Genomic DNA, 20,722 nt, shown 5'->3' with positions numbered 1-20,722 from the left:
AGGAGGTATCTGCAGGCCAACATTTTCCGAGGGCAAATTAAAAACAGACTACACAGAGAAATTCTATTTTATTTAGTGAAAAAAGAAAAAACATTGTCATCAGTGCCTTGATATCTTGCTGTGATATTTATGGTCAACAGAGGGGATGGGCTGCTTGCTAAAGCTTCTTTAAATTCCTGGTTTTCTTCTAACTTTGTGTTGTGTTCATACAATATGGTAAAAAATACATTTAGCTACTTTGGAAATTATTTTAATAAAGTAGCTGAAATAATAATAATGATAATAATAGGATTGAAACTGATAATAAAGAATATATATCATCACTACCGGACCCTACTGATTCTCTTCCAGATGCAAGAGAGTCTTATAGAGAATGATAGCTTTTGTATCTATCCACCTGGCAGTGGAGCTGAATCACTCTGTTGGGCTGTTTAAAGGGAAACTCTACCAGAAGCCAGCAAATTTCAATTTATTTCACTCTGCAACTTCACCACTAAAATATATGTTCAACTTTCTTCCTGTTTGAATGCCAGTTTTCTTTCACCACTGTTTCCAAGCGGTTTCTCAGAGTATCAATGAGAAAGATTTAAAAGACTAAAGTGTGAATCGCATGTAACCGTGCCTGAAAGTTATTCATGATATCATAAAGTATTCTCAATATTTACCACATAACTGTCCAATCAATATTCAATATTTGATGAGACAGTCACTCTAAGCTCGTTGTTTACAAGGAAGGTGATGGAAAAAGTTGCTGTTACAACATCAACACAACATTATACATTTTTCTTGAAATGTTTGCCAAATAAATAAATAATCTGTCAAATGTTCTTAACCCCTTAAGCCCCAACGCCCCCTGATACGGGGACAAAAGGTAGGAGATCAGGTAGGCTTGGGGCTTAAGAGGTTAAAGTCTGAAAAGTAAAAGTAAAGACTTAAAAATAAAATAAAGTATTGATTCAAAAACATTTCATGTGCTTCTGTTTTTCTTTCTTTTTGTCTTCATCTGCTCCCTGTTATTCCTCCCAAGACACAGAACAGCTGCTCAAGGTCATCCTCACAGTCTCCTCCCTTCGTTCTCCTGCCAAAATTTTCCTCTGAAAAAAGGAGAAGACAGAGAGAATTAAAGAGAGACAGGAGTAAAAGTCCTGAGTAAGCGTCGCCTGCTGAGAGAAGTTTTTCCCCTCTATCAATCCTCTGTCGGCGCCTGGCTCCCTCACCTCGTTAGCTAATTGAATAAATGAAAGATTGCTCTGTGCTCCTTGGGCACTGTGTGTCCCTTTGGTTTTGTGGTTTTTTTTAACTTCTGAATGTTCCTTTCTGTCTTTTTTGTTCTCCCCCGCCAATTTTATGTTGAATTCGCATAAAAATAACATTACAGTAGAAGTAATGCGTGTCCATGCTGATCTGTGTGTGTGTGTACTCCTGAAGGAACAGGGATTTTTTTTAATGACACCTCCAGATGTTCTCATGACGAGTGGGGTCGAGAGGGAATGAGGGGCGGAAGAAGAGTATAAAAAAGTATATTTTAGAGAACATTATAAGGAAGAAGGAACCAAGACTGGGCAGGAGAGGTGAGGAGGAGAAAAGAAAAGCAGATGAACAGGAGCACAGAGAAAAGGTGGAAGAAGACTAAAAATAAATTCCTGTTTTATCCTAATTCAAACCTCTCCGGGGAGCATTGAGGGAATCAAGAGAACTTCTTTAACTCTAGCTGCAAATGATACTCTGCGTGTGTGTGTGTGTGTCTGTGGTGTGTAATGCTTTAACAATAATAAAACAGTACTAAACACTGATGCTGAGAGTCTATTAAAGTGCTCTCACCTCAATCCTGGACTCCACACTGATTACAACCAGCCACAATAGTGCAGCATAAAGCACTGCCATCCATTAATTTGAATCTTAATGGCGCGTTCACACCAAATACAAAGGGAATTTTCGCATGTTGTTATTTGGGTAAATTCAGTCCACTGGGACATGAAGAAGTGCTGATAACTGGAAAAAAGTTATAGTGACAGATTTCCACAATTTACCAGAACTTTTCTCCAAGCTCTCTCCTTTTTCTTGTCTTTCTCTAAAAGCACATTTGAACCAAACACCTCCAAATGCCCTCAAATGGCATCAACAAGCTTGTCCTCTGTTTCTGATTATCAGTGGCATCCAAAGGGAATCCACGGTCTGTGGGAGAATTTCAGCCAGTGGGTTTTTATTTTTATTTTACGATGGGCAATACATGTTAATGATCATCAATATTAAGCAGTAATCAAACATGTAAAGTGTGAAAATGCAATGTTTTACTGAAGCTGCTAATTTTCATCCGTAGTGCCACGTCACATAAAACTTTATGAGACGTGGCAAATAAACAAATATAAATGACAAATCAGAGAGCAATGAGTCCCTGCAGCCATGTTTTTTTCATACTTTTAAAATAATCTTTGCTGGCTTTTATTTCACATTTCTCTCGTTCCCAGTGAACTGTTGCTCCCTTCCCTATTCTGGTCCACCAATCCCATTTCCCCTGACACATACGGCATCTGCATCCTGCGACATTCAGTTGTGATTTTGGAGGAATCCACTGGAGTACATTTGCAGTGGGTGAAAACCTCTTTCTGTTCCCTCTCCTAACAGAAGAGTGGATGTAAATATTTGTGGGGCCATAAATTGACGATGTTGCCACCTTCCATGGCAAATAAGAAAGAGGACTATTTATACATATGAAGCTCCATTCCTAAACTGAAACACTACAACATCTTAATGTATGTATGAATTCAATTCAATTCAATTCAATTCAATTTTATTTATATAGCGCCAAATCACAAAAAAAGTCGCCTCAAGGCGCTTTATAGATACAGAGAAAAACCCAACAATCATATGACCCCCTATGAGCAAGCACTTTGGCGACAGTGGGAAGGAAAAACTCCCTTTTAACAGGAAGAAACCTCCGGCAGAACCAGGCTCAGGGAGGGGCGGCCATCTGCTGAGACCGGTTGGGGTGAGAGAAGGAAGACAGGATAAAAGACATGCTGTGGAAGAGAGACAGAGGTTAATAACAGATATGATTCAACACAGAGAGGTCTGTTAATACATAGTGAGTGAGAAAGGTGACTGGAAAGGAAAAACTCAATGCATCATGGGAATCCCCCGGCAGCCTACATCTATTGCAGCATAACTAAAGGAGGATTCAGGGTCACCTGGTCCAGCCCTAACTATATGCTTTAGCAAAAAGGAAAGTTTTAAGCCTAATCTTAAAAGTAGAGATTTAACCACATTTGGATTTTTTTTTTTAAATTTGTGGTTCTTAGAAACACGACTACATGAAAACTCCACCGCTGACATATTATACATGTTCTGATGGTCAGGGCAGGCTGTGCTTTTCTATGTTAAGAATAGCTGTAAACAGATTAATTAGTCGTGTGTTAATGACTCAAATTAACACTCTCAGCTCAAATGTCCTTCACTATAATTGGAACATATAGACTACCATCTGTAGTGTTTTATGACAAAGTGAATATTAAAGACTGTGGTAACAATAATTAGGCCATTTTATTTGGGGACTTCAATTTACATTAGAAATAATAAACTAAAATGAAAAGCATTAAAAAGGGTAACAAGCCACTTTTATTTCCAACAGGTTATTGGAGGATCAACCAGAATCTCAGAAACTCTCGTTGACTTGGCTTTTACAGTCTGGAAAACGCAACCAATGAAATAAACTGTAGTGATTTGTTTGCAAAAACCCTGGATAATAGCTATAATGCTTTCATGTACTTCAGAGAACTATACATAGATTTTTTTTTTTTTGAAAAATTAAAAAGTAAAACAGGCCAAAAAGACTTTTTACCTTGCCTTAATGGAAATGTACTTTCACTTATAAAACCAAAGGACCATGCTCTAAGGTACCTCTTTAGAATAAAGCACAAAATGGCAGGTTTTTATTTATTATACTGAGAAATAAGGTTGTGAAAGAGCTTGGCAGAATTTATTATTAACTGCAAAGCAAAAGGGAAATGCTAAAGAAGTCTGGCAGAATTAACAGGGAAAAACAATTCGATTTATAAATCCATAGAACTAAATACATGCTGGAGATATGGGCTAGACTGGTAATCTGGCACGCTGGGCACTTTCCCGGTGGGCCGACACATTTTTGGGCCAATGGGCCGGCCTGAAGGGTTGCTGCGCACCGGCTGTGCAAGCGCTAAAACAGCGCATTCGTTTATTTTCATAACTGAAGCTGCATTGCCCAGTGAGATCTCTTAACGTGAGTGGGCCCCCCATTACCTCATGCAGCTTGTAGAAAAAGTGTGCCGAATTAAAACTGTGCAGGAAAGTACTGGAATCAGTACTCATCACCAGGCAGAATACTTGGTTTAATGTGTTTTGCATGTTTAATTTGTTGCTTTTAGTGGTTTAGGTTTTCTGCTTGTTTTATTTCGTTTTTTCTTTGTTTAAAAAATTGATTGGTATGTTTACCCTGGTAGATTTAATTATTAAATAATTCGGCTTTCTGAGTAGCATGACAAAAGGCTGCAAGAACTAACTTGCAGGTTAGGACATTTTGGTGGCTGTAATTTGGAGCTTCAGGCCTGAACTACAAGTAACATAAGAGAGACGAGCACAGTGGACACCAGAGTGGTACGCCAGAGGATCAGCTGTGCTGCCATGGCTGCCGACTAGAAAAAGAGGTCCAAAGCTTCAGTCAGCTCTTGATTAACCTGTTCTGTCTACTTGCACTGCAACTAGTGTCAGGACAAGAGTTGCAAAGGGCCATTCCAGATAATTGGAATACTTTTAAAATATTTTTTCCTAAGGTCGGGTTTGAAAGCATTTAACTGTTTTTGTCACTTCTTTTTTATTTAAAGGTACTTCTGTTTTAATTGTTTTATTTACTGTGGGGTAAATGAAATACATTTTTTCCTAAAATATACCGAAAATCAGACTGCACTTACACTAGTCACAGATATTTAATCTGTTACAATGATTTTGATGTGTTTTTATTGGACCTGCAATGCCCGTGTTTAATAACCATGTTGTTTTGTACAGACTGTAGAAACATGGACAAACTAGTCCATGTTTCTACTTCACTACGGAGGTTGAAAAAAATAAAAGCTTACCAGCCTGAAAGTGACATTAATAGGACTGGTGTCCACTCATTTTCTCCCTCTGCTGAAGAGATGATCCACATGTCTTTATTAAGGATTTCAGCAATTCTGAAGTCAAATTAATTAGCAATAATCCTGAAGACTTGCTACAGCAACGTCCAATTTGGTGACCTAGCCAATGCAAAACAAATTACATAGTCTTCACTTGTATTTTAATCACATGAATATGGATAATTATCTTCCTTTGTGCAGCACCCTTCACTCAAGAAACCCCCCCCACTAACTATAGCAAGCACACTTTTATAAAACTGTGTTTAATAGATGTTTCCATTACATTTTTTGTGTGTTCAAAACACATTTATGTATTAGCAAAGTTATGGTATATTATGGGAAACACAGAATAATTTACACGTTGTTTTGTACCACTTTCCAGTCATCCCGATAAGCGACATGGCTGCAAAGGAAGCATTAAGGAATTTAAGCAGATGCTATTATGGTGGCCATGCTGGTGTGTCTGGGTCACTTCTATCAATTAGAGAGTTATAAGTGGACTACTCAACCATAAGCCTGGTTTTACACTTGTTTAATCCAGCAAAAAGGAAAGAACTAATACTAAATACACAAACTAGTCTGACCACAGTGTGTTCGATCCACAAAAACATATATGCTGCAATGTACTCACACGTTTTCTTACTGACCTCTCAAAGTACTAGTTACATTTACCCATACATTCATTCATACTGTGCACTTTAAACCAAATCTGCCCGTCTGTACATGTAAATGTGCCCTCAAAAACAGTGTTCCTCTCTGCTGCCATTTTCAACCAACTGTGTCAAAAACACGAATGCATTTCCCTTCCATGATAAAGCAATGCCCTCTACAGGAAAAGCAACAGTACCTCATCCTTCTTTCTGTCCTTCTACTTACAATCCGCTTAGAGTTTACACACACACCTCCGATGTAGATGAATAGAGCCATCATTTCAGCAGAAAACCTTTTTTTAAATTGCAAATTAGTAGTTTGTGGCTTCAAAAACATTGAGTTACAACAGTGTCCAATATAGTCAATGTTAATCCTGTTCACATCTTTTAAAGATGGCTTCATTTGCCAACTACCAAGTTACTTCCAGTGTTACAAGAGATGTTAGTTCTAGCAAATGAGCCTGCATACATTTAAATCGCCATGCGTTGGCTGTTATTTTCACTATAGTCTACAGTAAAACAGCATCCCCATGATGAGTAATCAGAGTCCGTCCATTCCTCCTGTAATACTCCTGCAGTAATTCCAGGCTGACTGCAGCCACAGAGATGACACCTTAACCCGAGAAGTGACTTGGCAATACAGACAAGACATCATTTGCTTCGAGGCTTTTACCTTGAAGGAAAGAAAACATATTTTGAAAATAACCCTTCACTCTAGTTTCTGCCTCTAAGTGGTAAATGTAAGACCTTTATACGAGTCTCGAGATGGAAATGATTTGCAAAACACATGCTGTTTCTGCTTTCAAATGATGTACTTGAAGTTACAGAGCACCTTAATGGTTTTCGGGAAATGCCACTTTTGTGTTGGAGTGCTGTGAAATGTGTACGCGCTTCTTGTTAAAGGATAACCTTCTCTCCTCGCCTCCTCTCTCCTGCGCATTAGAGGAAAAATGTGTGTTGCCTATAGCTGTGTCGGCACATCGGGGGAATGTCGCACGCGTATGTGTGTGAGAGTCTGCTCTGATAGCGTGTCAGACTGAATTAGCCTCCGTTTGGCGTGAGCCTGGCACACACTGCTGCCTGCCCTCTGCCCACCACCCCACATATGTGGCCCAGATTAGAATTAATAACCAGCACTGCCAATCATGCTTTAATCACAATAGCTTTGCATTTAGGGGGCAGTGGGAGGTCACAGACATCTGGGCTTTAGGATGGCCAATCTGGAGCAGCTAATAAGGCAAGTTTGCACAAGTGTGTGTGTCGGTGCACCCCTGATGGACTCATTTTGAGTGTTGGTGGTGGCAGCTGCTCAGGTGAGCCCCAGAGACTGACAGGGGGACTGCAGGGTGTTTTAAAGTGCAGAACCAAAAAAAACAAAACACCACACCAGCTGGAAAATACAAGACAGATTAGTGTATAAACTTTATGTTTTTGTCTATCTGAATGGATCAGTATTATGAGTAATATGTGGACCAATGACAGGACATCAGTTACCGCAAAAGACCAGCATTGTTATTAGGAGCCAGTAATATTATGTACATACAGCATCCTCAAGTCCAAATGTCATGGGAGGTATTTCACTTCCGACATTATTTAATTGACCTTTCCTAGATGACAGTCCTTCCAAGGAGGAGGATAGCATCTGGGAGCAGACAGGTAATCTGTACAGATGGAAGGATTTCGAACACTTAAGGCCCATCAGTGGCCAGGAAGTTTCTTCAAAACAGCTTCTTGAAATAGCACTACATACCATAAACTGTATGTAAAGATTGTTGTAGCCTCTATGGCACAACCCTCTATTTTCAGACTCAGACTTCAAAGCCTTAGTGACAGAGTTTTATGGCAGTATTATGGGGTTGTGGCGCCAGTAGATGAGATTTAGATTAGTGGGTGCAGTGCAAGTTGTCAGGTAATCCTGATATCAGCAAGCTGAACTCATAAACTGTATGGATAGCAAAAAAATGCTATGCCAACTCCACTCAGTGGTTAATGGTGAAATAACTCCTGAAAACAAAGTGAATATCGGGGCCAATTGCATAAATTCATGAGCCAAGCTTCGTGTAACAGAACCAAGTCGGTGAATATTTTAATTTGGATGTACAGTTTTGACATTTTCATTTTACTGTATTGAAGTTTTGTTTGATGCTTGAAAAGTTCTGTGGTGGATGGATAACAAAAGATCACTGTTCATCACCCATTTCCACTAAACAGATGGCCCAGGTTTGCTCACTTCACTGTTATTTTGTATTAATGACACAGAGACCATCTCCCAACCTGGTAACACAAATCAACTCTTTACCCGGTAGGTTTAAATGTTTGTTTTTGTTTGTTTTTTTTTTTAAAAATCGTGAACAGTGCAATAAAAGTGATTCACGGTTAGTCACGAATATACCACCAATGTTTCACCTCAATATACAGCTATAGACCAGTACATGAAGGAATATTTGTGGCTCTAAAGCCATTTACAGATTCTTTGTTAGAAAACTGAACATCATGAAGAACTTCACATGTATAAATCTGACTTTTTCTGAATACCGTAGACCTGCCATCAGCTGCACACTTTCGACCACATTCATGTTACTTCATGACATTTGTGTATGAAGGGACGATATGTGTGCATAATAAAAGGGCCTCATAGATTGCTCAGTCTCAGGCTACACTAATATGGGTCATAACTAATAAACTGGTTGTGCCACCAGCTTCAATCAAGTATTTGTAATAACTAAGAGCTACAAATGAGAGAGAGAGGGAATATGAAGAAAATTGTCATGAATGAATGAAAAACAGTTTGGTCTTCGGAGTATTCAAGGTGTCCCAAAGTTTTCCACTCGAAATTTGATTAGTCTAGCACCGTGAGTGCACAGAACACGTAGTCATTTTAATTTGGCTCAAAGAAAAACCTTGCAGAACGTCTTGAGAGCATTTTTGATTTTTTTTCCCCACACCCTCAATACAATTACTGCCAGTGTAAATAAAAGGTAAGGTGTACTTTATTTTAATCAGCAATTATGGTACCAAGTGCTGAGGAAATTAAGTGTTTCAGGTTCTTCTGCACTCCCACAGTGACAAAATAAAAATACAGATTAATAGTAGTTAAGTATAACCTAACGGGAAACCATTATTTCTTCACCTGAACCAAGTTTATTTAGGTACATTTAGTTTTTTTTATTTTTTTAAACAAATTTACTCCCCCCAACTTCAGAAACATACATCAATATTTAAAAAGTGAAATATTAACTCAGAAATACTAACATTAAACAACAATAGCCAAGATTGCATAACACAGATTCACTGATCAAGCCAAAACAGATAAAACTGCAACATTTGTTGCCATGGTAATATTTAGTTCAGGCAGTTGTTAGCTAAACAATATGCATCAAAGGACACATACTAGCTTTGTGTCAGTCAGGGTAAAATTCCAAAATAGGATTTTAAGGTGATTTCTTGATCATCTTAAATATTCTGTGGAACACAGCATCAAGCAGCACAATCCACAACATCACTGCTTACGTTATTGCTACTAAGCTGATCATGAGCTTCTTGGAGTCTTTGTTTCTGGACACTATGACGAACTCCATAGCCAAAGTATACGATCAGACCTGAGAAAAGGGGATAGCATGCCATGAACTTACTGTCTTTATTCCTTAATACATCTATATGCTCTCTACAATGATGCAAACCTGGAAGAATAAAAGTATTTGATAGCAATCCTAGTTACCTGAATTGGCTGAAAATGCACGCTCTTACCAATTGCCATCCAAACGGCATAGCTGACCCAGGTTTCTCCTTCCAGTTGAACCATCAAGTAGGCATTAATGAAGACACTTAAAACTGGAATTACAGGTACACAGGGAACCTGCAGAAGGATATAAACCCATGACTGATTTATGCATGTCATTTTGACTTTAGAAGTTACACTTTTTCATTGTTTTTCCTAAGTAAAATGCCAAGTGTTTTCTTTTTTAAGCTGGGACAGACAGTACCAGTACTCTCCTTACTATTCCTTCTTTTTGGAGTTTAACAAGAAGAAAAAAATGTCAGCCAGCATTTGCCCACTGGTTGCCCTCCCTTTAGTAAACATGCCTTACATTTATTTGCTATAAACTTTCTGTGCCCTACAACAGACCCTTAGTGAGGCCCAGCAACTGACCCCCAAATAAGCTGTATTCAATGAAAATCAATAGAAGCAGACTTTCAAGAAGCATGAAATCCTACATTTGGAACCAAGCGCCCAACACCATCAGCTTTACCATGAAAGAAGCTTTAGTCCTGCTCTGTGGCTGCCTCCAGATGATAACAACGGCAAGGACCAATGTCAGCGCGAGGACAGAGACGAGGAGCACGCTCCATAGTTCCCGTCTGCTGAGTGAGTACAAGGCCTCAGACAGGAGCACGGTTAAAACGATTACCAGGAACACTGGGGAGAGGTCGGAGCTGTCAGAAAACATTAATACTAGAATTTTGTTTCATTTCTGCATTCTTAATAGCAAAAATTATTTTTAATGAATAGTGTTAGCAGTATCCGCTCAAGATACAAAGTATCAAAGTGAAGCAGCTGTCAGGAGCCTCAGCAAATCAGGTGTGTGTGTGTGTGTGGGGGGGGTGGGTGGGTGGGGGTGGGGGGGCGATAAAGGATGACTCACAGATAATGATGGTGAGAATGGTGACATTTTTAGAGGTGCGGTGGGTAGCTCGAAACGGAGGCCTGAGCACATCCCTTATTGAGAATGGCTCCAGTCTGAGGACAAAACCAGCATTATCTTTGTACCTGAAACAAAACAAAGAAAAAAAAAAAGGTTTAGAGGCTTACATCTAATCTGCAACTCTTGTTTGACCAAGTCATTTGCAGTAGAACATACACATGTCAAATGTTTAAAACAGACATTTTACCTTTTCATGAAAAAAAGAAAAAAAAAAACGCTTATTTTGAATTTGACAGCAGCAACACCTCAAGATTCGGGACAATGCCCTGTTTACAACGGTACACAGTTGTAAACAGAGCATTTGGGAAAACACCTGGGAATTATAGATAACAGTTGCTGGACTTTTGGAAGAGGAATATTGTCACATTCTTGTATTTTTAATGTCAAAGTTGACTGCATGGTGGGCATTTCAGCACACTAGTACTATGAATCTGTGTTGTTGCAATAGCTGCAGTTAAGCATCATCTTGATTAAAAATACAACATCTTGCTGAAAAGCATGTGTTGTGCTCAAAAAAAAAAAAAAAGAAAAAAAGCTGTACATACACTCATGAGTGTATCTTGTTAATCTGGGGATATTAATCAGTTACTTTCAACGGCTCTCTCTTCAGGATAGAATGATTGTACAACATGCATATATCCTGTCTTCCTTCTCTCACCCCAACCGGTCTCAGCAGATGGCCGCCCCTCCCTGAGCCTGGTTCTGCCGGAGGTTTCTTCCTGTTAAAAGGGAGTTTTTCCTTCCCACTGTCGCCAAAGTGCTTGCTCATAGGGGGTCATATGATTGTTGGGTTTTTCTCTGTATCTATAAAGCGCCTTGAGGCGACTTTTGTTGTGATTTGGCGCTATATAAATATAATTGAATTGAAATTGAAATTGAATATATAATCAAATGATTGGGATGAATAAAATACCATAAACCATTAAATATCAGTGTATACATTTTATAGGTTATCTGTGTTTTAATGTGATTAAAATAAAGGTGTATTAGATTTGCAAATCATTAGTACCATGAAGTTCTGCTTAAAGTTTGTGAGCTCACTTAAATTCATTTGCATATATGTACTTAGCATTTCGTCCCAATGCTATTTTGCACTAAGTTTAAAGTCTGCATTGTATAAATGCTGTAAATGTTCTTCCAGTGATGTAGGATACATCATCTATTCACTACTTAAACTCAAGACTATAAGTCAAAACAGTAGTTGATCCATTCTAAAGATATTGGACAGGATGGGCTTTGGGTGCTCAGAGCATAAAAGCACTATCCATCCATCCACCCATTCGCTTCCGCTTATCCTTTTCAGGGTCACGGGGGGTGCTGGAGCCTATCCCAGCTGTCATAGGGCGAGGGGCGGGGTACACCCTGGACAGGTCGCCAGTCTGTCGCAGGGCTAACACACAGGGACAGACCACGATTCACTCTCACATTCACTCCCACGTTCACACCTATGGGCAATTTAGATTGCACATATTTATCCTCAGTTAACCTGGGGATAAAAGCACTATGCATGTACAAATTGATTTGCAATCTTTATTCTACTGGCTATTTTTTTTTTTTTTTTTTTTTTTTTTTACAAGAATATATTGTTTTTTAGTGAACAGTAGCGTATGTTAATTTGTTAGGCTGAGTACTTACCTTAATATAAGAAGGCATACTGCAACAAGAGTGTATGCAAAAATGGTCCCAATAGAGCTCATGTCCACCAGTGCCTTGAGGTCAAATAAAAGGACCATGAAAGCTGCAAAAAGATCAACATACACCCAACTACAGATGACACAAAAGTCTACAATTTAACACTTATTAAAAATGTTTAGACACTAATTTGCTTTGACATTTTGTCAAGGAGCAACAGAAAGACCCTATGTGCAGAACTAGAGGCATCAATGACAACTACAACATTAAATAAGATAAAGCCTCAAATGAGTAAAGCAGAAGAGGGTGTAAAGCAGCTTTACAAATTCAGAAAAAGTGAGAAGGTGACAGAAAATCTATGTTAGTCCCAAAAGTTTGACTCTTTTCATCTGGACGTAGCGTTTTCAGTGGGAGATTTATTTACCTGGACAATTGAGCATGTATCAAGACACTATGTTAGATTTACTGGTTGGAACCATTTGAATGCTTATGTCAGTAGCCTCCACCTACAAAATAATTCCAGTTTTGGGTGTTGACATATTGTAGCCCCTCTGCTGCACCCGTTTTTGATTTCGTGAACACCAAAAAAGTTGAAATTGGTTAATAACCTATTTGCTAGGGATTTAAAAGAGCTGCCTTACCAGCCACAGCTCCTGAGGACAATGTAGCCAAGACAGGACTTTGTCTGGAACTCATGTAGCTGAGTGGCTTGAAGAGCAGGCCGTCTCTGGCCATGGCATACAGCACCCGTGGCATTGGCAACATCACTCCCAGCAAACTGTGAATGACGTATCAACTGTATTTTAATCGTAAAATTACAGGTACAGCAAGTTGCACATCACAGACTTCACAGATGAGCCATATGAATGAGATGTAGTTTTATATGCCGTTTATTTGGTTTTGGTAGCACAAACACATACAGGATAGACAAGCAAAGCCACTTTCAACAAGAGCTGAACTATGATTTCTGACAATAGGGAGAGCTTCTTTCTACTATTCTTTTTACTTTGGTGCCTATAAGATGGTTACAAATAATTAATATCAACTTAGTAGCTGAAAGGTGCCAAAAACTGCCGTTTCAAAAGCACTGCATTGCCCATACACTCCCATGTTAAAATGGCCAGCTTATTAGCATTAGAAACATGGATAGAGCCAGATATATTTTTTAAAGAACAACAACAAAAGAAAAAAAAACAGTACTGGACTCTGGATATTTTCCATCATCATGTTGTACTGAGGTTGAATTATTTTCATTTTTAACAACTAATAAGCCAGATAATGGCTTATTTGATTATGTTCATGGAGCTGCAGCCTTAAGCAGTCTGCTATTCCTCTGCTAACTCCAGTCATTGAAATGGACTTAGCAGGTAGTTGTGGCATTTGTGCATGTGAATGAATTAACAAGCATCTCGTTCGACAACTTCTCCAGTTTCTGTGATTTAAATTCTAGTATTTAAACAGTCCATTACTTAGCTCTATTTATCATGTGTGTGTGTCTAGAACAGGGGTGTCAAACTCAAATAGACAGTGGGCCAAAATTCAAAACTGTAACAAAATCGCGGGCTAACATTAATATTTATTGAAATATATTTATTCCTCCAGATATAAGAATGAATCTTTTCTTATGGACTCAAACACGTTTTGCTGAAAAACTGAATATGGAACAAGCAAAGCTTAATACTAAACAATATATATATTAGCTGTATAATACCAGTAGGCCAGCTCTAATAGTAATTTGGTATGGCTTCGTGGGCCAAATGTAATTAGGCTGCGGGCCAAATTTGGCCCGCGGGCCAGAGTTTGACACCTATAGTCTAGAACTTGGCATACTATGTACTTTCATATACGATATATACACTACACCAAATCTCTGTATAGCTCACGAGGCAATATATTAATCATGATTAGTACTAGTCAGTCTGAGCAAATGGGGTCAAGTATCCCACTGCTTTGAAGTCATCACAGGCTACATAGTAACAAATTGTCCTTGCTGCTTTTAGAAAAATGGTCAAATTACAACACCCCCTGATGCCAGTGAGGGGCAAAGAACCTTTTTGTTTTTTTTCTGCAGGCAAATCAGGCAATTGTGCATGAAAATTTAATAAAAAAAAGAAAAGATTTCTGTAGTACTAAAGTAAATTTAAGCATGCAGTTTTAACAATTGTGTAAATGAATCTAGCAGTTGGACCTGACTCAGTGTTTTACAGGTGTACAGATCATTACCTTGTTGACAGTGCACAAAGGGATCCTACAGCAACAGCATACTTTGCAGGCTCCCAGCCAATGTACTCAAAGGCCACAGGTAATGGACTGTGAGCGTCAAGCAGATAGTAGGGCATCATAAGTGTCAGGGAAGCCGACACGCCAAAAAAAGCCACAAAGCAAATAAGCAGGGATACCACAATCCCAAGAGGTATGGCTTTCTGTGGGTTCTGCACCTCCTCTCCTAGAAAAGCAGATGAATTAGACGTACACTTCCTGATTCAGCAAACAATCGAATAATGAAATGATCTACACACAGATGAGCCAAAACAATCAAATAAACAGACCAACAGATTATTTTGCAACAAAAGCACAAACACTATACTGACAAAAGTACTGAGTCACTTGCACATTACACCTACAGGAAATTTATGACATCCTATTCTAGGCCTACAGGCATTAATATAGAGTTGGTCTCCTAAAACGGCGCCGCAACAGAGAAGGGCCTTTTCCAAACTGTTCCCACAAAGACTTCCCTTCCCTGGAACTAAGGGGCCTGGGCCAACCACAAACAGACAGTCTTATAGCTTTATCCAACCTCCAAAACTTAAGAGTTAGTACAATGGAGGCAACATTCTCCTGGCAGTCACCAAAACTAGATTTGTCCATGAGAATTCCAGATAGAAAAGTGTGTGGAGTGATTTTTTATTATAATTTTATTTTATTTTATTATATATTATTCTTGTTGCATGTTGAAGCTCTACTTGGAAGCTTGTTAAGATCCAACCATGGAAAATACGATTTTCAAGTGGTCTTAAACTTTTGCTAGGGATTTGTATTTATTAATTTTTTTAATATACATATGTGTAAATGGTAAATGGCCTGTATTTATATAGCGCTTTACTAGTCCCTAAGGACCCCAAAGCGCTTTACACATCCAGTCATCCACCCATTCACACATTGGTGATGGCAAGCTACACTGTAGCCACAGCCACCCTGGGGCGCACTGACAGAGGCGAGGCTGCCGGACACTGGCGCTACCGGGCCCTCTGACCACCACCAGTAGGCAATGGGTGAAGTGTCTTGCCCAAGGACACAACGACCGAGACTGTCCAAGCCGGGGCTCGAACCGGCAACCTTCCAATTACAAGGCGAACTCCCAACTCTTGAGCCACGATCGCCCATGTGCGTGTGTGTACACGCATATGCACGATAGCTATGTTTTGATATCCATCTCTCTATTGTAATTCTATTTCATCCAGTGCTATTCTCATTGAGATAGGATTTACGATCATCTCACAAATGCCATCAAAGCACAGCTTTCTCCCTGTCTGTCTCCCATAGGGAACCATTTTAAAACAGCTCATAGGGTAAAAAGTAGGGTGTCTTTACACTGCAACCACATCACTATTATTAACTCTACAAACATGCAAATTGAGTATTCTGTAGACTGGAAGTTGCTTCTGCTCACAGTGAATTTTCCCAACACGACTTATAGTTTTCTCTTGGAAAGCATTTATTTCAGAACTTAAAGGCTGTTTTCTTTCCTTTGCTTCAACAACATATATCCTGATGTTTTCTGAAAATTCACCAGGTAGAAGAATAGGCATACTCAAAATTTACTCAGAAATTTTCAGCCAATTTGTAGCTAAGTTACTGTGGTTGTACTTTGCAATGCCACTTACATTTGAATGTGGAATATCCTGGATGGACGAAATTTCACAAACTAAACTGAATAATTAAGAGATGTGACCCAGTACTTTTGTCCACATAGTGCATTACAGACTGGAATATAATAAACGACCTCATAGGGCAAAATGTTTGTGGCCAGATGAAAGGTAACAAAGTTAATCCTACTCAAGAGTACCAGTAGCAACAATGCAGTCAAATCCAAAGAAAGCATAGAAACAGGTTGCTGCCCCAGCCAAAGTTCCATCAAAACCAAAGGGGAAAAAGCCGCCAACACCAAAGTCAACAGTTTCATTCGGCTCAAGTTTCCTGCACAAAAGCAACAGTAGTTTGATGACATGATATCACAATGGAAACATCCACATTAATGATTTACATACTATCAGACAAATTGGTTTTCTGCTTGTATAAAAGTTATACATATGACTGAACAATTTGAGAAATCTTAAATATACCATGAAACTATAAAGAGCACAAAGAGGGGGAAAAAAGTTGTGAATGAAATAAATCGGATTGTCTATTTAGATCAAGTCTCCTCACCATTTGGGATAAGCATTCTAACGTGGTGGAAGGCAGCTATGAATATACAGTACTGTGTAAAAGTCTCCATTACCCCTCATATCTTTATACTTTGCTCCCAAAGTAAGACTGGCAATCTTGTTTTTGTTTAAAGAAATAGTTCTCCTGTCTTCTTGAAGGTCTTTCAAAGTTTTTCTTTGAACACTGGTTGCTTTTTCAATAATTCCTGTTTACTCCTCATATCTGACTATCTTCAGAGTTTTGTTGATCACTTAACACAAACCTATGAATCATCCAAGTGTGCACAGGGCATGCAAGGAATGAACCAGAGCCAATGTTAAACTCCAGTATGCAAAAAATAAATACACAATAGAGGAAACTGGAGAACTTGAGGAACAAGGAAGAATTGGCAAGCCTAAACTATCAAACACATTTAATATTGAACAAATATTTTATTTTAAGGGAAAAATGCCATCTAACTAAGCCTATGAGAAAAGTGTGTAGTAATTAATTAGTACAGTCTTGCAAGCAAAAAATATTTTGTGGACTAACAAGATAGAAGTTACAAAATGTGTGGGCTCTTTTAAAACTTTGGCATGACATTAAATCAGGCAGTTCATGCTTGGAAACCCTGTGTGAAGGCTGAATTAAGTTCTGCAAAGGAAAGACAGATCACCGGTTATTGTAAAAACTTGATTGTAGTACATATTGTCCCTGTTATCTTTCTCTAATATCAAAATTTGTTTGATGATCTGAAACATGCTGGTGTGACAAACATGAAACCACGAAGGGGGTAAATACTTTTTCACAGTACTGTGTCCAGCATAGTAAAAATTTCCAAATATAAACTGAAACCTAAAACTGACTTTTGCAGTACACGAAAAAAATAAATCTATCAGAATGTGATTGAAAATGACAATTAGCATAAATAAAACTTACATAACTTCCCAAGTTGCATTTAGAACTGTCTTTTTACTGATGTGCCAGTTTTTGAGATCTCCTTTTATGAAGCCAGAAGTGATGATAAAAATCAACACAGACACATTTACTGCTGTAAAAACAGTATTCACGATTGCAGACTCCTTCAGACCAAATGCAAGCACCCCTGAAAACAGAGGGAAAGATATAAACAGATGTACTTTACCTTTAAGAATGTTTTTCCATCTATGATACAAATAATACTTCATGTCAAAATTGCAAATGTCACCAGCAAGCAGCATAATCAGCGCAGCAGCAAAGAAGTCTGGGTATTCAGCCAAGCCAGGTGAGTCCATGGGTGTATGTTCCCCTAGATGCTTAGCCATAACATTGTGTATCAGGTCATCAAATGCTCCAGTCCAGGCTTTGGCTATACTAGATGTTTCTAAGGAGAAGTTTAAAAAACAAGGCATGGAGGATAACTCCATTAATTGTTATTGTAGGGTCTTTACCAATATAAAATGCCTTAATGTGACTTTGTGATTTGACACTATACAAATAAAACTGAATAAAATCAGCTTTTACAAAACATTTAAGACTAAGGTCTTTGTGTGTAAAGAAGTAAATATCAAATATTTTCTATTAAATATGATCAAATTCCCTACAAATAGAATCAAATAAAAGTAAATAATCCATTCAGGCAGTGTCAGCTTTAACATTTGTGTCTGTTTTTTCACACTTTCTACAATAAACTACATCACTTGGCATACTGCATTTATGTATTTTGTCAAATACATGGTAAAGATGTATAGTGCCCCCTGAATTCCACTTACCAATGACATAGGACAGCAGCAGATTCCAGCCAGTCACAAATGCCCACACCTCTCCTATAGTCACATAGCTGTAAAGGTAGGCCGAGCCCATCTTTGGCACACGAGCACCAAGCTCAGCGTAGCACAACCCTGCAAAGACTGAAGCCACTGCAGCAACCAGGAAAGAGATGACGATGCTAGGACCAGCCACTTCCCTCGCCACCTCCCCTGAGAGCACGTAAACCCCTGCTCCAAGCGTGCCGCCAACACCCAGGCCAATCAGATCCAGGCTGGTCAAGCATCGGCAGAAGTTGGACTGCTCACCTGCTGGCTCCAAAGGCTTCTTACGGGCCAGGGAACGGATGAACGCTAACACAGAACATATTCTGAAATCAGTAGTACTGTGATTTAACAAAATAACCAACACCAGTGAAGGATTCAATTATTTTGTGGCCTCTCTGTGCCTGACTTTTTCTGGCTTGAAGTTATAATGAAAAGGTCAAAACAAACATTACCTGCTACTCATTTCACAGGTGCTTAGATCTGTTTCTGCTGTGTGGACTAGAAGAGGAGAGAAGAAGAGAAATCCCTTCTCTTTCCAGCTAACAACCCTGCAGCCTGCTGCAGCGGCACACCTGACATCAATTCAGCTAATCAGCATGATGATGTTCAGGCCTCCTGTCTCACTGCTTCTATCAATGAATTGTCAACAGCATGAGGTATATATGCTGCATGTGATGGAAATACTTTAATATGCCTTGCACAGATAGAAATAAGAATTTAATACTGTTTCTATTTCACAGTAGAGTGTAGATGATGCTGTTTCCAGAAACTGGGAATTGTTTGTAGTGAACAGACACATTACAGAAAGCCCCAAATGTGGCAGCTAACCAAATACCTCTTGGCCTTGACTTCAATATGTCTCACAGGGTTATATGACGTGTTGGATGGTTTTTAATTTCCAGCACTGAACTATTCAATCAGAATTTATCTCTGATTTTCAAGCTGCTGGCAAAATCACAGTGTCCAAGCCTGAGCGGAGTTGGAGCCATGTTTTCCTGAGCCCATATAAACAGGTTAGCTACATAAATCCCCCAAAGTTTTTTGCTTCTGGTAATCCATCAGCTCTTGGAAATCATGTTGACATTTCCACTTCTCCAGCTGTGGCCCAGCAGCTTATGGCAGCTTTTTCTAGGATCCAGAAACTTTAGACTAAAAAATAAGACTGGGTAACTGTACAAGTGCTGAATTGTGCTGGATCCATTTCAAGCAAATGCAAATACTTTAAATCAGATGATTCATGAATGGTATCATCAGCAGCCTTAAATCCACCTTCAGTATAAAAGCTATGGCCTAAATCTATAACTAGCTACAGTGTCACAATGTCACTGTGATATTAATCTAGTAAAACATTTGTTTTCAGACTTAGAGCACTGCTACCACGAGGCCATTAATCTAAGGTCCATTAAGGGTCAGCATCAGCTTGGGGAAAGAAAAACACAAAAACTGATTTCTATCATTAATCATATGTTAAGTTCTTTTCACTAATTAATAAGTGGATGCTGTGACATGGTTCAAGCAGAATACATCTTTGTTGTCAGTCAGCCGTTTAGCTTAGCTGGTGTCCACATTTAGTAAAACTCTAAAGGAGTCTGATATGAGTCTGTGACGCTCACTTCTGTCTTTGAACTGGCTCTTAGTCGTAAATGAACTCCCATACAATGTGAGAATTCAATTAAATTGTTTATCAGGGGAAAAGTGTGATTTTTTTTTTTTAGGACACTGGAGCCTAACATTAACTGGTTTAATCTTAGCTCATTTTCAAGCTAACACAAGAAGAAAAACATACTGAGAAAGAGATCACCAAAATATACATGTACAAATGTTAAATGGTCATATATAGTGAGAAAGAGCTATTTGTGACCTTTAAATTAAAACGAATGTATAAAGTGCGGCCAGTCTCTAGCCAGTTATGTAAAATGTAAAAAGGCGGAGCGGCGATGCCCATCTCAGCCAGTGTATTCACGATAGTGGGGCAAGATACCAGCTCACCAGCTCCTATGTATTTTTAATAGATAAATGATAAGTTTATGACAATGTATCAATTTGTTGGACAACAATAAAAAAATTTATCAAATCACCTAAAAAAATGACTTACTGTACCTTTTATGGACATGACTTTCAAAATGATTCTTTAACCCTAAAAGGGGTGGCTGTGGCTGCGGAGGTAGAGCAGGTCATCTACTAATCAGAAGGTTTTTGGGTTGATCCGTGACTGCTCCAGACTGCATGCTAAATGTCCTTGGGCAAGACATTATCCCTAAGTTTCTCTCTGATGCATTCATCAGTATGAAAGGGCTTCTATGAACAGGTGTGAATGAGTCAATGAGGCAACCTGTATAGAGCGCTTTGAATGTTCAGGTAGAGTAGAAAAGCACTAAATAAAGTTG

The 20,722-nt window shown here is 38.8% G+C and overlaps 1 protein-coding gene across 3 annotated transcripts; it reads right to left on the bottom strand.

Moving 5' to 3' along the window:
• Positions 1–901: 901 nt before the first annotated feature.
• On the bottom strand, positions 902–19,075 carry LOC146504918 (cationic amino acid transporter 2-like). Of its 3 annotated transcripts, XM_085183142.1 has the most exons (13): positions 18,788–19,073; positions 18,294–18,658; positions 17,750–17,905; positions 17,482–17,647; positions 16,202–16,332; positions 14,356–14,578; positions 12,774–12,910; positions 12,136–12,238; positions 10,441–10,565; positions 10,048–10,214; positions 9,545–9,653; positions 9,308–9,396; positions 903–1,094 (listed from the first exon to the last, which is right to left on the bottom strand). In XM_085183142.1, exons 1-13 carry the CDS (start codon positions 18,796–18,798, stop codon positions 1,014–1,016), a joined length of 1,863 nt encoding a protein of 620 aa, XP_085039268.1. In that variant the 5' UTR covers positions 18,799–19,073; the 3' UTR covers positions 903–1,013. The 3 variants fall into 3 exon arrangements, with proteins under 3 accessions (XP_085039270.1, XP_085039268.1, XP_085039269.1); XM_085183144.1 differs by lacking the exon at positions 16,202–16,332 and having other exon boundaries at positions 902–1,094; positions 14,356–14,442; positions 18,788–19,075; XM_085183143.1 differs by lacking the exon at positions 903–1,094 and having other exon boundaries at positions 8,763–9,396; positions 18,788–18,956.
• Between the last annotated feature and the right edge of the window lie 1,647 nt (positions 19,076–20,722).

This window comes from Neolamprologus multifasciatus, chromosome 13 (genome assembly GCF_963576455.1).
Source record: "Neolamprologus multifasciatus chromosome 13, fNeoMul1.2, whole genome shotgun sequence".
Taxonomy (NCBI): domain Eukaryota; kingdom Metazoa; phylum Chordata; class Actinopteri; order Cichliformes; family Cichlidae; genus Neolamprologus; species Neolamprologus multifasciatus.
This window is presented reverse-complemented; position numbering and strand designations above follow the sequence as displayed.

Bases quoted from the DNA above. Each gene is read 5' to 3' on its own strand.
- LOC146504918 (XM_085183142.1), bottom strand. The intron at 12,239-12,773 runs GTAAGGCAGCTC...ATCTTTTTGCAG, and splicing joins GTCCTCAGGAGCTGTGGCTG to CTTTCATGGTCCTTTTATTT. The intron at 1,095-9,307 runs GTAAGCAGTGAT...TCCTTTTTTCAG, and splicing joins ATCAGCTTAGTAGCAATAAC to AGGAAAATTTTGGCAGGAGA.